The sequence below is a fragment of the Salvelinus alpinus genome, chromosome 17 (genome assembly GCF_045679555.1).
Source record: "Salvelinus alpinus chromosome 17, SLU_Salpinus.1, whole genome shotgun sequence".
Taxonomy (NCBI): Eukaryota; Metazoa; Chordata; class Actinopteri; order Salmoniformes; family Salmonidae; genus Salvelinus; species Salvelinus alpinus.
In genome coordinates this window covers 16,678,561-16,695,567 of record NC_092102.1, presented here as the reverse complement: position 1 = coordinate 16,695,567, position 17,007 = coordinate 16,678,561, and the positions used below count along the sequence as shown (strand labels likewise).

The window sequence follows — 17,007 nt, the reverse complement described above, 5'->3', positions numbered from 1 at the left end:
AAATTGTTGCATGTTGCGTTTATATTTTTGTTCAGTGTAGTGTAGTATAAAAGTTTAAAAGTAATTAATTAATGTATTCATTAGAACATAGACCATACCAGTAAACCCCCCCCCCCCCCCCCCAAAAATACAGAAAAAAAGTAATTCATAATTCATTTTATGTATTGACTCATTGATACAGCATGAGTGGGTGAAAATGCTGCAATTACTGTCACTTTTAATTCAAACTGTAAAGATATTGTGCACAATAGTAGCCTACAGTATACTATAGCCTACTTGGACACAATATCTTTACAGTAAGATACCTAGCCTATATATGTCATGCGTAATTGCTTGGTGCCAAACACCCGGGGGCAGCAGCACTTCAACTGTACCACTGATGCAACTCGTCACTATGAAGTTGTGCACCTGCAACTGTTCTGTCAGTGATCATAGAGAGGCGTGATCACTCCGTTTTTGACACCTTGCATCGTATTTATTTACTTTGTGAAATAGACACGCCTTGTCTCACCATGCGGTTAAGTTTGAAACAGGAAGCTTTAGCTACTATTAAGATTCTGATCGTTCTTTTCAAAGCGTTTTACTGATGCATCAGGGTCGCATCATCGCGTCAATCGAGCAAGTAAATAGTCTCTCCACCTCCAACGCCTCTGACATTGCATGGCCTTAGTGGATAAAGACAACAGCCAGCGTAACATCATTGATTCTACAAACGATCTATATTTCCTTTCGTTTTTCTCATAACTAAACTGAGTAAATAAGACAGATGAACTCGTTTTACGACGGAAAAGACCCTAGTGAGTTAGGGTTGGAAGAGGAACTGAGTCAAGTGAACTGCCAAGATGAGTTGGAGTTTGACTACCTGTTTGAATACGAACCACCTTGCGACAACTTTCCCGTGGAAGATCAAGGTTTGTCCAATGGTTTGTCAAGTCTCCCACGCTCTTTTCAACTTTTATATGCGTTATAGTACTTTAACGACAAATTACTTCTTACACTATGTTCAGCTCTCAAAAACGTTTAATTCATTGGCGTCATTGAAAACAAATATACAGGAAGTAATTTTGGCAATGTTATTTTTCTAGTTCTAGTAGTCATTACTAAACATAAATAAAAACGTTGACAAAATTGATACGATTGATCCTGTATTTCTTATGCATGTTTGTATACATTGTATAATCGCACTGTAAAATAAGATGTTGATTCATTTGTAAGGCAACCAGCTGCAACAGGATTGTGAGTTGGCTCAACATTTGGGCATATAGCTGAACCAACATACATTCTCAAGTTGAATTGTATGGTCATTCTATTTAGAATTTTAGGTTGAGTGACCATACAATTCAACTTCAGATTTAAAAAAAACATTATTTGCATATTTCCCAGTGTGCCTTGCCTTTTGAGTGAATTGTACTTACCACTCATGAATGTATTTGTCAGCAACAGAGACAATGGTTTTCAGGCCTTTAGCCTTCACCAAGTGAGTGTCAAAGTGAATATGTTATCTTTACAATTAAACTCTATGACAATACATTGCATATGGCCTTTCATTGAGGGCCTAGATACATCCTAGCACAGTGGTCTGAAACTCCTGGTTCAAGTTTCCCTACTGGTTTACAGTACTGATGTGCAGTTCGAACTATTCGTTTTTTTAAACTAATCCTTTTACTGACTCTAGATTCATGATTCAACTAATGATACATTTGGATTCAGATCTCCATCTCAACCTAAAATAAAAGTTAAAGAATAGGATTAAGCCAGTGGCTCAGATGGAACTATCCAAGAAATAGATACATCTTCTTTAAATGTTGATATTTGGTTGCGTTGTCAACCAAACACAATTCAATATTACTTTTGTAATACAGTAAATGGCCTAAAGTTAAGGCGATCTTACAGTATTTATTCATCTTTAAAATTAGTAACACATCCCTGGACACATTTTGAGGTTACTGTAACAATACATGTCTTATGTAATAATAGAAAGTGTGCATGTTAAAGATAGCATGGAAATGTCGCAGGTCTGTGGAGATCTTCACAATTGATAGAACAATCTGAGCAGAATCTAAAATGGCATTGACAACTTGCACCATGTACTGAAATAATCAATCCAGGTAATTTGGTTGTGCTAGTAGATGAAGCACAGTGATAACACATTAAGTTGTTGTAAAATAAACAAAATATCTGACATTGTATTCCCATTAAAAAAATGATTGAAAGCACAGTGATATCACATTTAGGTAACAACTAAACCAAAAATCAGACATTGATTTTCCATTGGAATTTGGTTGTGCTTTTAGATGGTTGAATGCATAGTGATATCTCATTGGGAATTCAACAAACTTTTGACTGTCTTTTTGAGGTTGGAATCTCATTGATCAACCAAATATGACCCAATTCTCCACGTTGAAATTACGTGGTGTGCCCAGTGAGTAGCAATCACAAATGTACATCGTTTGAAGCACACAGTCTCAGCCACGAATGACAGCTCCAATAAGACAATTATGGTGAGCGAGAGGCTTGTAGAATTACTCAGGACCCACCGGTAGTGGGTCCTGCGTGATCTGGGAATTACTGAATCCAATGAACTAAATGTTATTTTGACTAAACGAGTTGAAAAGATCAGAGTCAATAAAAAGAGCCAAACTTCCCATCACTACTTTACAGGCCACATCACATTATGCTGGCTTGCAAAGTGATGTATATTTTTTACTGGAATCAACCAGAGTGAGGATATCCAACCATTCGTCCCACAGGTGCCTGGTGAGGTGAGGACAGCTCACAATAATAGCTGGAATGGAATAAATGGAGTGGTATCAGTTATCAATGTTGATTCAACATCACAAATAATCTTTTGGTTGAAATGACATGGAAACAACATTGTTTCTGCCCAGTGGGTTTGATAACATTCCATTCAAGCCATTACTTTGAACCCATCCTCCCCAATTACATAGCCACCATGTGTTTGGAACTATCAATCACTCACAACAGGCATTGAGAATGACCAGCCGGGTAGGAATGATCAGTTTGAGGCTACATAAATCATATTAACTGGAACGGCTATCTCAGCAACGGGTGCAATAGGTCAAACCATTAACAGATTGGATTGGTTTAGAAAAATGTATGTTATTTATGTTTGTGTAGCATAAGATTAATCAACCAATCAATGTACATGCAAAAACACAGGTATTGAAACAAACATTTCTGAAAATCAACCTGCAATAGAGCATTACATTTACATTTAAGTCATTTAGCAGACGCTCTTATCCAGAGTGACTTACAAATTGGTGCATTCACCTTATGATATCCAGTGGAACAACCACTTTACAATAGTGCATCTAACTCTTTTAAGGGGGGGGGGGGGGGTTAGAAGGATTACTTTATCCTATCCTAGGTATTCCTTAAAGAGGTGGGGTTTCAGGTGTCTCAGGTGTCTCATATTTCCCAGCATGCTATGATAATGATAATGATGGTTGTGGTTTTGAGTGGTTTTGATCAAACATGAAGTTCTAATTTTACTCAACAAGTTTGTTCAAATTCAGCTCACTTCGAGCAGTTTTTTGACTAAACAAACTTTAACACATTAGCTCAAATTCTTGTCCTTCTGAAGTTCACTCAACTCAAAAAATAAAGCAATTGGTTAAGTTGATTACAGTGCATTGGTAGAGCTTGTTTGAACACACTTTCCAACCACAAAACATCATGACATTTTGTTTTATTTACATAATGGGTTAATGGTTACAAAAGGAGGACCCTTTTGATGTGATTTGTGAATACTTTCCAAATCTAAGCCTTTTGTTTTATATGATTGTTAATCAAACTGATCAAAGGGATTGAATAAAAATTATTAACAATATGGTTATTTGAAATGGTTATTTGATTAATTCAATAAACACAGAATTTCAATTCAATGTGGCACTCAACATGTGTATTGAAAACATGTACGTTTCGTAAGATATGAGATTTCAGGGGAAAGTGAATATCTTTAGTGAGAAATTATTTTACAGACTATGGGCAATCCCTTTTCTAAATAATATATTTTGTTGTACTTTCATGTGTTTTCCTAATGATTTCTCTTCCTTGTTTCCTATCTCCTTCTGTAGATGAGCCAAATCTCTCCTCACAGAGAGTCAGCCCTCCATCTGGTCTGGCCTACATCCAGGAGGAGGCTTCCCACTACAGCATTAAGTGTAGTGAGCACAACCCAGAGAGCCTCTCTGGCTATGAGCACCTGGAAGCCAAAAACTACCTGGACCACTCCAGGCTTGGGGGCATTGCCCTGAGCCCCAGGATCGAGATCACACCGTCACGTGAGCACTACAGCGATGGACGAGATTCCCTGCAGAACCACACTCTGAACATCAGCCCCCGTCCCACCCTGACCGTCCCGGGCCACGAAAGCCTGGCCTACCGCGAGCCCCAGTGCTTGAGCCCAGCCTCCAGCAACTCCTCCACCAGCTGGCACTCGGAGAGCTACTCCCCCTGGGCCTCTCCCTGCGTGTCCCCTAGTAGTGGCCAGACCGGGGCCGGGGACCTCTGCCCCCGCTTCCAGAACATCCACACCGGCTCCCCCCGCACCTCCCCGGGCACCTCCCCCCGCACCGAGGAGGGCTGCCTCGGCCCCCGCTCGCCCTCCCCATCCCTCAGGCCAGGATCCCGCTCCGCTTCCCCACAGGGCAAACGTACCTACGACATGTACAGGAACCCCAACCTGATCACCGGGATCTATTCCCGCAGTCTCTCCCCCCATAGGGGCCACGAGGAGCATCCCCAACAGAACGCAGGGGCCCACTATGGGACCTCCAACAGTCTGGCTGAGGCCATGAACGGCTACGGCACTGTCCAGCCTGGTCTGGTCCCCACCAAGATAGTGAAGACGGCCAACCAGGCGTATGCCTTCTACCCAGAGAACCACAGGGAGGTCAACTACCTGGTGTCCTGTGAGCAGGATGTTAAGAATAAAACTGGGGCCGAATCCTTCTTTGTGATCCCTCCCATCTGGACCAAGCAGATGGTCCCCAACCTCTGCAGGTGAATGGTGTAGGAAGCCTGTACTGTATAGGTGCATCGTGCAGTTTTATTATGAATCTGATTTAGTTGTTAATTTGTATGTTTGTATGACCAAGCTTTCATAGCCCATTAGGAACCACAATTTAGCTAGCCTAATCGTTGCACAAGACAAATTAATACTTTTTCCCCATCTCTTATTTCCTTTAGCATCCCAGTGTCTTCTCTGCCCCCTCTGGAATGGCCTGTCCCCAGCCGTACAGAGCAGTACAAGCTCCACGTTGACGTGCAGCCCAAGCCCCACCACCGAGCCCACTATGAGACAGAGGGGAGCAGGGGCGCGGTCAAAGCCCCCACTGGTGGTCATCCTGTTGTCCAGGTACGCTGCATCCCACTGGGCACAGACTTCAATTCAACGTAATTTCATTGTAATTTCATTTCAAATGACATGCAAACAACGTTGATTTAATCAGTGTGTCCCCAGTGGAATGGCTCTGTATCACTGTTAGAAAATAAGTTGATTTATGGAAGTCTTTTTTGGTTCTTGGTAGAATCTTTTCACCCAATGAAGAACCCTCAAATAACCTTTTTAAGAACCCTTTGGTGAAAGGAATCTACCTTGAACCAAAAAGGATAATACATTTCCTGGAACCAAAAGAGTTCTCCTACAGGTGAAGAACCCTTTATGGTTCTAGGTGGGCTCGGTGGTGGGTCCTAATAGGAAGGCCTGTTGTGTGTAATTGTATTTTCTAGTCAGTACACAGCTATGCTACTACTGTTCCAGGGCCTGGCTTAGGAAAATTACTACTGTGTGTTACTGTGTACGTTCTACCGTATATGTTATTTACCTCATCCTTTCTCTATCTCTCCCTTTCTCTCTATATATCTCCCTTTCTCTATCTTCCCCTTTCTCTGTCTATCTCTTTCTCTTCTTCCTAGCAGCCTGCCACACTCACTTAAATGAGTTATAATGTGCACTGATATCTTACGCATGTCAGCTACTGTTTCGTCAAGTCAACTCCCAGACTTGAATTCCAGCCAATATTACAGTAAACCCCTTGCAGATGATTGTCTTCATTTACTCTGAGCAATAGCTTTTGTGTTAATTGTTTCAAATCAAGTGTCATGAGAACACTTGTCTTCTTGCAAGAAATACACTGCTGCTTTGCCACTCACAGCCCAATGTTTTAACCACAAGCAGTTTTTTTTGGGCCCATTTACACACAGGTCACATTACCCCAGTGTACCCTGGAGACAGGAGTGGTGAACTTTAGTTCAGGCATACTCATATGAAAAAATAAAGAAATGTTAAGTTTTGCTGTATAGAGCTAGTATCACTTTATTTTTTACATGTTTATTCTAAGCTGAACATAATAGAAGGCATTTCCACGTCGTCCATATATTTAGGAAACAAGTAGGAAATAGAACTTTCAGTTCGCATTCTAATGTTTCCAAGGCAACCTCTTGAAAGCTTACTTGTTGTTGTTGATTGTCAGAACCTGGCCGGGTGGAAATTAAGCATTTCTCACTTTCCATTTTCTGGCTCTCTTTGAGGTCAGTGAGCTGTGCCTGGTGTCGTCCGATCACGTGGCTGGCTAGGCGCGGCCAAACTACTCCCTCTCAGTCCCAGACTCTGAACTCCCTCCACTTTAATTTTCCTAGTCCCACTCGCTCTGACTCACTCACTGCAACCATAGCAACCAGCTTCTCAGATGGCCTGTTCTCAGATAGAATTCCTCTATTTTACTCATTGTGTCAGACTCAACTACCTGTGTTCAAGACCACTCATGTCACTATAGTTTTTGCCTACATTGAACAGTTGTAAGGAGTTTCACCAGTGAAAAAGCTCTGTTCTACAACAGTGAATGTGAATATTGTAATTCTCACTTGATTTTAAAGAGGACAATATGCTGTAGGCTACTCAGCTTCCTAGGATCTGCCTCTTTCTCTCAGTCAGTCCCCCCATGCCTGTTTCTCTGCTGTCTGTCTGTCTGTCTGTCTGTCTGTCTGTCTGTCTGTCTGTCTGTCTGTCTGTCTGTCTGAGCAACAAGGAAATTAGATGAGATGTGATCTCTGCCATGCCTCTTTCAGCCAAACTCTGCCCCCTCACTATACTCTTCTCACCTATCGTAAAATACACATACACACACACCCACTCACACACACACACAGAGATTAGTGGAGAGACCAGAGACTACCTCGGAAGGAAGCATGCAAAAACCACAATGCGTGAACTTGCAACTAAAATTATCTGTCTGAAAAGTCATGAGCTTGAAAATGTTGTGTGTGTGCGAGAGAGAGAGAGAGCGAGACAGACAGGGGGTTTTAGTGGTGAGTTAAGAGAACTATGTAAAGTGTAGACGTCTGACAAGGTTGCAAGCATATTTAGATTATTTATCTGAATATTGGCTACAACTAGGCCTACAGCTACTTTGCAATTGTATGCAATGATTTTGATAAATATTTGTGATTAGGAGTTTTACATCATGTTATAAACATGTATTTACTATGTGGCCACCTCTAATTCTCCAAACCATTCCACTGTAGAAGTACTGGAATTCATGTAGACCTAGTCTTTCTTTTGTCTTGAAAGTATCCGTGGCACATGTGGCTAAACTAAGGCAGTCATATTCTAATAAGCATGCCAATGAATGATAGTGATTCCTATGGAGCTCCTTTGAATTCCAAAGACAGCTACTTTAGAACAAACAGCTGCTAGCTGATATTCAAGGTTGAGGATACTAATGTTTCCAGCAGTGAGTGTTTCTGCTGAGCCAACATCTAAGTAATTTAGCAGACACTTATCCAGAACAACTTAGAGTAGTGAGTGCATACATTTTCATATATTTTTTGTACTGGTCCCACATGGTAATCGAACCAACAACCCTGGCATTAGCGCCAAACTCTACCAACTGAGCCACATGTGACCCCACCAGGCTACACCAGGCTAAGGTAACCTACCAGGGGGTTAGCTTTATGTTCAGCCAAAACTGTTAGCAGAAAACTGTCAAATAAGACGTAATTATAGAGTCATTCACCCTCAAAAAGCACAAGAAAGAGGATTTCGACACCCACCATCTCAGATTGTTCTGAAATGGTTTTGGTTTCTGTAGTTAGAAACAAATAATATGAGCATGCCTGCAACATTATTTTGGTGAAAAATGATTTGAACTCTAATTGATTGCCCCCAAATTGTAAATTTAAATGTATAGGATTCATATAATATTTTAATAAATATAGTACCCAACATCCAATTTTGACCAAACCTCTTCTTAACAATGATTGAGCAATCCAAATAAATGGTCAAAAGCCGCCCATGGACCCCCCAAATCCCACACCAAGTGGTATGAAGCTGCGGCTTGGAGTACAGTTTAATCATACTATGTTATCTATTCTCAATGAATTTGGTGGGGATTTTTCCCCTGTTCAGAGAAATTAGCCATTGAAGTAGCTTGCATTTCCCCCCATAAATTAGTGTGAAAGTTCCAGATTTTGCTGCTATTCCTGCTACTACGACCCTATTATCCCTTTTGCTGATCTCTTGTGTTTATTAAATGGATCACAACAATGGTTTGTAGAAAACCAATAGCTTTTACTCAAGATGAAAATGAATTGTGTTCTCACAAGTCAAGCCAGTCAATCAATCAATCAAGTTTATTTTATATAGCCCTTCGTACATCAGCTAATATCTCGAAGTGCTGTACAGAAACCCAGCCTAAAACCCCAAACAGCAAGCAATGCAGGTGTAGAAGCACGGTCCTCCATGAAAGCAATTAAATGTGTCCTTCTCTTAGCAACGAATGCCTCATCCAACTCTCCTTGAATAGTCCAACAAATAGCAGCTCTCTGAGAGGGCTATCCCTATGTTGGAATTCTCAAATTAAGACTTTTCCTACAATCCCAAACATTTTATGGAGAAATGGGCTGGTGACTGTTGTGACATTCCTATTAAAATAACACAATTATAAACCATTGCATGGCAGTCTTTTGTTATTGTTTTTTCCCATTAAATCCAACCCAATTCCATTACCATTGCAAAACACCATACAGTGTATGTTTGGGAATTTTAACATTGAATACCCTTAGCACTGCTGTAGCCTTATCGTTTGCTTGTTCAACAAGAATCTTGTTGCTTGTTCAAAAATAATCTTGTTGCTTGTTCAACAAGAATCCAGACTTTTTGGGATGGGAATAAACCACACACACAGGTTTCCTGGACACAGATTAAGTCTAAGAGAAGGAACAACTGAATTGCTTTCATGGAGGTCTGGTATAAATTGTGAGGATGACCACACCATTTATTTTCATCATGAGCAAAAGCTATTGGTTTTCTACTCAAAGTTGCAACATAAATGTTGTGACCCATTTAGTAAACACAAGAAACCAGCAACATTTGATAAAATGTTGTGGCAGTAGAAGGAACATCATCATCTATTGGACAAAATCTGGCATTTGTACTCATTTATCGGGAAATATGCGAGCTATTTCAATGGCTAATTTCTCTGAACAGGGGGGGAAAAATCCACAAATTCACTGAGAATACATTACATAGTATGAATAAACAATACTCCAAGCCACGGCTTCGTACTACTTGCCAAAAACATAAGGAACTGATACTGGACATTTGACTGGGCTTAGTGTGTTTAGGGGCAGGGGGGTCCGTGGGTGACTTGACCATTTATTTGGATTCCTCAGGTCTTAATCACTGTTAAGAAGAGGTTTGGTTCAAATCGGATGTTGCGTGTTATATTTATTGAATAGTATTTGAATCCTATAAATTCAAATGGGCAATTTGGATGCAAATTGTCTTTCAACAAAATAATGTTGCAGGAATGCTTATGTTATTTATTTTTTAACTACAGAAACCCTTTCAGGACAATCTGAGATGGTGGGTGTCATAGCTTGCTGAAATTAAATTGAATGACCATATAGGCAAAATAATGAGAAATACCAATCATTATATAAATTCAACTATGCAATTAAACACTGGTTACCTACCAATGGGTGGGCATATATTATAAGGGGGGGGGGAGGCAGAACAGGCAGAATAGGAACTTGAAAAATTACACATTATGAAAAGTGTGAACATCTTGACTTCATGTAAAAAAAAATATTTATTAGAGTTTCTTCCAGTTGCATGGCTACAGGGGAAAGGAGCCACTGGGCCTGCAGATCTTCATCGGGACCGCAGACGAGAGGATCCTGAAGCCCCACGCTTTCTACCAGGTTCACCGCATCACGGGCAAGACGGTTACCACCACCAGCTACGAGAAGATCATCAACTCCACCAAAGTCCTGGAGATCCCTCTGGAGCCCAAGAACGACATGAAAGCAATGTGAGAGAAGTTAGAGTAGTGATTTTATGCCAAACACCACCCATACAAAGCAGTGTCCTTTGCAGACTTTGGTTCAAACGGTATTTGTTTTCTTTCAAACTCGTTAAGCCTGTTTACTGAGCCTGTCTCCAATGCCACCAGATAAGCAGGAAGAATTTTAACTGATGGGAATATTCCATTGGTTCCAGGCATGCTCTTTTTTTCTCCCCAATTTCGTGGTATCCAATTGGTAGTTAAAGTCTTGTCTCATCGCCGCAACTCCCGTACGGACTCAGAAGAGGCGAAGGTCGAGAGCTGTGCGTCCTCCGAAACACAACCAAGCCGCACTGCTTTTTGACACAATGCCCTCTTAACCCGGAAGCCAGCAGCACCAATGTTTCGGAGGAAACACCGTACACCTGGCTCACACTTTGTAAGCGTGCACTGCTCCCAGTCTGCCACCGGAGACTGCCATCGCTAGTGCACGATGGGACAAGGACATCCCTGCCGGCCAAACCCTCCCATAACCCGGACGATGCTGGGTCAATTGTGCGCCGCACCATGGGTCTCCCGGTCGCGGCCGGCTGCGACAGAGCCTGGACTCTAGTTGCACAGCTAGCACTGCGTTGTAGTGCCTTAGACCACTGTGTCACTTGGGAGGCTGTGCCAGGCATGCTCAATCAAGTTTTTGAAATAAAACTCATACTAATTGAACCCAGGTCTGATCTCATTAACCATATCAGATGTGATCATAATGCAACTCATGGGTATCTGTACAGGGTTTACAGTAGTTAATCCTCCTATCTCACAGAATCGACTGTGCTGGGATCCTGAAGCTCAGGAATGCTGATATTGAGCTGAGGAAGGGCGAGACAGACATCGGACGAAAGAACACTCGTGTGCGTCTAGTGTTCCGTGTGCATATACCCCAACCTAATGGGCAACACATCTCACTGCAAACCGCCTCCCATCCTATTGAGTGCTGTAAGTACATTCAACACTATAATAGTTATTTATTTAAAATGTATTTAACCAGGTCCCATTGAGGCCAGAATACCTATTTTCAAAGGCAGACATATTACCTGTGCTCTTTAGCGTGATAAACATAGAATCACAGACTGTGGTCTTTCCCTTCTATAGCCTTCTATAGATGTGCTGTAATTAATTCAATAAGGCCTGGGGGGGTGTGGTATATTGGCCATACCACAAACCCACGTGGTGCCTTATTGCTATTATAAACTGGATACCAACCTAAATAGATCAGTAAACAAGTTTTTTAGCATCATACCTGTAATATATTGTCTGATATACACATGACTGAAATGCTGTTTCAGGCAATCAGCATCCAGGACCCAAAGTACCTGATTTATAATGTGGTTTAGGTTTAACATGTGGTTATACTGTATTTTGATGTTACACAATGCAGTACTTTTCCATGTATGTTTCCTCTTCCCTGTTTTCATTGCACTAATGTTAACCAGAGGTAACACATAGAATGAATAAACATGGCTAAAACTCAGAGTAGAGCTGATAGTTCAGGCACACGGACATACAAAGAGCTGCCAGCCTATAATTAAGCTGGCAGCTCTCAAACCTCAACTCTTTTAGAAGGTGTGTGTTTGTTGTATGTGTGTTTGTGTGTGTTTATGCGAGCGTGTGTGCTTGTGTGTGTGTCTGAATCCTAGTTAAAAGCAAAACATTACTTACGTGTAGGCTAACATGTCCAGGGAACATGAAGTCCGTGTACCAGTGTATGCTATGCCAGTGACGTAGAGGTTGGTGGCTTTGTAGGCACTGGCTATCAAAGCCAGATTTACTCGCAAATAAACAATGAAGTCCAAGTTCACCATACAACAGATAGCTTCAACAACCAGAGTGACATAGGCTATTAACCGAAATTGACAAAAAAATGTCATCAAATGTAAATACCAATGTAGCCAAGCGATAGCCTCCAATGGCAGGATATTTAATATCTGACAAAATAACACACGGCTCAACTCAGCTCAGCCATATACCAATGTAGCATCCAGAGTTACGACTAAAAGGTGGCACTAAAATACCAATATATGGACACATTTACTAATTTCATAGCTTTTCACAATGGATTTACAATTATTCCAATGCACGGTGTGTAAAAACACACACACATAATCATTTTATGATGTGAAACATAATTACACACACGTACAGTGCATTCGGAAAGTATTCAGACCCCTTGACTTTTTCACATTTTGTTACGTTACATTCTTTTTTTTTTTTTTTTTATAAATATTTTTCCCCCTCATGAATCTGCACACTAGACCCCATAATGACAAAGCAAAAACAGGTTTTTAGACATTTTTATTACAAAATAACTGAAAATATCACATTTACATAAGTATTCAGACCCTTTACTCAGTATGTTATTGAAGCACCTTTGGCAGTGATTACAGCCTCAAGTCTTCTTGGGTATGATGCTACAAGCTTGTCACACATGTATTTGGGAAGTTTCGCCCATTCTTCCCTGCAGATCCTCTCAAGCTCTGTCAGGTTGGATGGGGAGCATTGCTGCACAGCTATTTTCAGGTCTCTCCAGAGATGTTCGATTGGGTTCATGTCCGGGCTCTGGCTGAACCACTCAAGGACATTCAGAGACTTGTCCCGAAGCCACTCCTGCATTGTTTTGGTTGTGTGCTTGGGGTTGTTGTCCTGTTGGAAGGTGAACCTTCTCCCTAGTCTGACGTCCTGAGTGCTCTGGAGCGGGTTTTCATCAAGGATCCCTCTGTACTTATCTCTGTTCATCTTTCCCTCAATCCTGACAAGTCTCCCAGTCCCTGCTGCTGAAAAACATCCCCAAAGCATGATGCTCCCACCACCATGCTTCACCGTAAGGATGGTATTGGCCAGGTGATGAGTGGTGCCTGGTTTCCTCCAGACGTGATGCTTGGCATTCAGGCCAAAGAGTTCAATCTTGGTTTCATCAGACCAGAGAATCTTGTTTCTCATGGTCTGAGAGTCCTTTAGATGCCCTTTGGCAAACTCCAAGCAGGCTGTCATGTTCCTTTTACTGAGGAGTGGCTTCCGTTTGGAAGCTCTCTACTATAAAGGCCTGATTGGTGGAGTGCTGCAGAGATGGCTGTCCGTCTGGAAGGTTCTACCATCTCCACATAGGAACTCTGGGGCTCTGTCAGAATGACCATCAGGGTTCATGGTCACATCCCTGACCAAGGCCCTTCTCCCCCGATTACTCAATTTGGCCGGGCGGCTAGCTCTAGGAAGAGTCTTGGTGGTTACAAAGTTCTTCCATTTAAGGATGATGTAGGCCACTGTATTCTTGGGGGATCTTCAAGCCTTCCCCGGATCTGTGCCTCGACACAATCCTGTCTCGGGGCTCTACAGACAATTCCTTCGTCCTCATGTCTTGGTTTTTGCACTGACATGCACTGTCAACTGTGGGACCTTATACAGACAGGTGTGTGCCTTTTTGAAATCATGTCCAATCAATTGAATTTACCCCAGGTGGACTCCAATCAAGTTGTAGAAACATCCCAAGGATGTTCAATGGAAACAGGATGGGCCTGAACTCAATTTCGAGTCTCATAGCAAATGGTCTGAATACTTATGTAAGTTAGGTATTTCAGATTTGTATTTTTTATACATTTACAAAAATCTATAAAACCTGTTTTTGTTATGTCATTATATGGTATTGTGTGGAGATTAATGAGAAAATAGAATAAGGCTGTAACATAACAAAATGTGGAAAAAGTCAAGGGGTCTGAATACTTTCCCGGATGCACTGTATATAATAAATAACCCAGCAAACTAACATTGGTTCTGTGAATGAATTTTTTTTACCAAGGAGGCCAGTTGAGAACAAGTTCTCATTTACAACTGCGACCTGGCGGCCAAGATAAAGCAAAGCAGTGCGACAAAAACAACAACACAGAGTTACACATGGGATAAACAAACGTACAGTCAATAACACAATAGAAAGATCTATGTACAGTGTGTACAGATGTAGTAAGGTTAGGGAGGTAAGGCAATAAATAGGCCAAAGTGGAGAAATAATTACAATTTAGCATTAGCACTGGAGTGATAGATGTGCAAGTAGAGGTACTGGGGTGCAAAAGAGCAAAAAAATAATAATAACAGTATGGGGATGAGGTAGTTGGGTGTGCTATTTACAGATGGGCTGTGTACAGGTACAGTGATCGGTAAGCTACTCTGACAGCTGATGCTTTGTACCGATCGTCCTGGGAAAGAAGGTGACCAAAACGCAGCGTGGTAAGTGTTCATGTTATAATTTAATTGAAACTGAACACTAAACAAAATAACAACGAGGAAGAACGAGAACAAAACAGTTCTGTCAGGTATACACACAAACAGAAAACAACTACCCACCGCATAACACAGGTGGGAACAGGGTACCTAAGTATGGTTCTCAATCAGAGACAACGATTGACAGCTGCCTCTGATTGGGAACCATACCAGGCCAAACACATAGAAAAGGACAACATAGAACAAAACATAGAATGCCCACCCCAACTCATGCCAAACCAAAATAGAGACATGAAAAGGATCTCTAAGGTCAGGGTGTGACATGCTTAAAGTTCGTGAGGGAGATATAGGTCTCCAGCTTCAGTAATTTTTGCCATTCGTTCGAGTCATTGGCAGCAGAGAACTGGAAGGAAAGGCGGCCAAAGGAGGTGTTGGCTTTGGGGATGACCAGTGAGATATACCTGCTGGAGCGCATGCTACGGGTGGGTGTTGCTATGGTGACCAGTGAGCTGAGATAAGGTGGGGCTTTACCTAGCAAAGACTTATAGATGACCTGGAGCCAGTGGGTTTGGAGACGAATATGTAGCGAGGGCCAGCCAATGAGAGCATACAGGTCGCGGTGGTGGGTAGTATATGGGGCTTTGGTGACAAAACAGATGGCACCGTGATCGACTACATCCAATTTGCTGAGTAGAGCGTGGGAGGCTATTTTGTAAATGACATCACCAAAGTCAAGGATCGGTAGGATAGTCAGTTTTACGAGGGTATGTTTGGCAGCATGAGTGAAGGAGGCTTTGTTGCGAAATAGGACGCCAATTCTAGATTTAATTTTGGATTGGAGATGCTTAAAATGTGAGTCTGGAAGGAGAGTTTACAGTCTAACAAGACACCTAGGTATTTGTAGTTGTCCACATATTCTAAATCAGAACCGTCCAGAGTAGTGATGCTAGGCGGGCGGGCAGGTGCGGGCAGCAATCGGTTGAAGAGCATGCCTTTAGTTTTACTAGCATTTAAGAGGAGTTGGAGACCACGGAAGGAGTGTTGTATGGCGTTGAAGCTCGTTTTGAGGTTTGTTAACACAGTGTCCAAGGAAGGGCCAGATGTATACAGAATGGTGTCGTCTGCGTAGAGGTGGATCAGAGAATCACCAGCAGCAAGAGCGATATCATTGATATATACAGAAAAAAGAGTCGCCCCAAGAATTTAACCCTGTGGCACACCCATAGAGACTGCCAGAGGTCCGAACAACAGGCCCTTCGATTTGACACACTGAACTCTATCTGAGTAGTTGGTGAACCAGGCGAGGCAGTCATTTGAGAAACCAAGGCTATTGAGTCTGCCGATAAGAATGCGGTGATTGACGGAGTCGAAAGCGTTGGCCAGGTTGATGAAAACGGCTGCACAGTACTGTCTTTTATCTATGGCGGTTATGATATCATTTAGAACCTTGAGCGTGGCTAAGGTGCATCCATGACCAGCTCGGAAACCAGATTGTATAGTGGAGAAGGTATGGTGGGATTCGAAATGTTTGGTGATCTGTTTGTTAACTTGGCTTTCGAAGACTTTAGAAAGGCATGTCCGGCTGGATATAGGTCTGTAACAGTTTGTTACAGAAGAGGGGGAGGACCGCGGCAGCTTTCCAATCTTTAGGGATCTCAGACGGTACGAACGAGAGGTTGAACAGGCTGGTAATAGGGGTTGCAACAATTTTGGCAGATCATTTTAGAAAAACAGGGTCCAGATTGTCTAGCCCAGCTGATTTGTAGGGATCAAGATTTTGCAGCTCTTTCAGAACATCAGCTATCTGGATTTGGGTGAAGGAGAAGCAGGGGGGGCTTGGGCAAGTTGCTGCAGCCGGGGTAGGCTTAGCCAGGTGGAAAGCATGGCTAGCCGTAGAAAAATGCTTATTGAAATTCGCAAGTATTGTAGATTTATCGGTGGTGACAGTGTTTCCTAGCCTCAGTGCAGTGAGCAGCTGGTAGGAGGTGCTCTTATTCTCCATGGACTTTATGGTGTCCCAAAACCTTTTGGAATTAGTGCTACAGGGCTTCCCTGAAAAGTTGCATATCGCAGGGGCTATTCGATGCTATTGCAGTATGCCACAGGATGTTTTTGTGCTGGTCAAGGGCAGTCAGGTCTGCCAAGGGCTATATCTGTTCTTAGTTCTACATTTTTTTAATGGGGCATGCTTGTTTAAGATGGTGAGGAAAACACTTTTAAAGAACAACCAGGCGCATCCTCTACTGAACGGGATGAGGTCAATATCCTTCCATGATACCCAGGGCCAGGTCGATTAGAAAGGCCTGCTCGCTGAAGTGTTTTAGGGAGTGTTTGACAGTGATGAGGGGTGGTCGTTTGAATCGCAGGCCCATTGCGGATGCAGGCAATGAGACAGTGATAACTGAGATCCTGGTTGAAGACAGAAGAGGTGTAT

At 42.2% G+C, this 17,007-nt stretch overlaps 1 protein-coding gene across 2 annotated transcripts in view; it reads left to right on the top strand.

The window, feature by feature from the left end:
- The first annotated feature begins 421 nt into the window (after positions 1–421).
- LOC139542321 (nuclear factor of activated T-cells, cytoplasmic 2-like) overlaps positions 422–17,007 on the top strand; it is a 48,877-nt gene continuing 32,291 nt past the window's right edge. Inside the window, exons 1-5 of one of the 2 annotated variants that reach the window (XM_071347597.1) lie at positions 422–911; positions 4,098–5,025; positions 5,212–5,380; positions 10,135–10,337; positions 11,128–11,300. In XM_071347597.1, coding sequence (XP_071203698.1) covers positions 767–911; positions 4,098–5,025; positions 5,212–5,380; positions 10,135–10,337; positions 11,128–11,300 — 1,618 coding nt within the window. In that variant the 5' untranslated portion in view covers positions 422–766. The remainder of the gene's footprint in view (positions 912–4,097; positions 5,026–5,211; positions 5,381–10,134; positions 10,338–11,127; positions 11,301–17,007) is intronic. The other variant, XM_071347596.1, reaches the window with a different exon arrangement.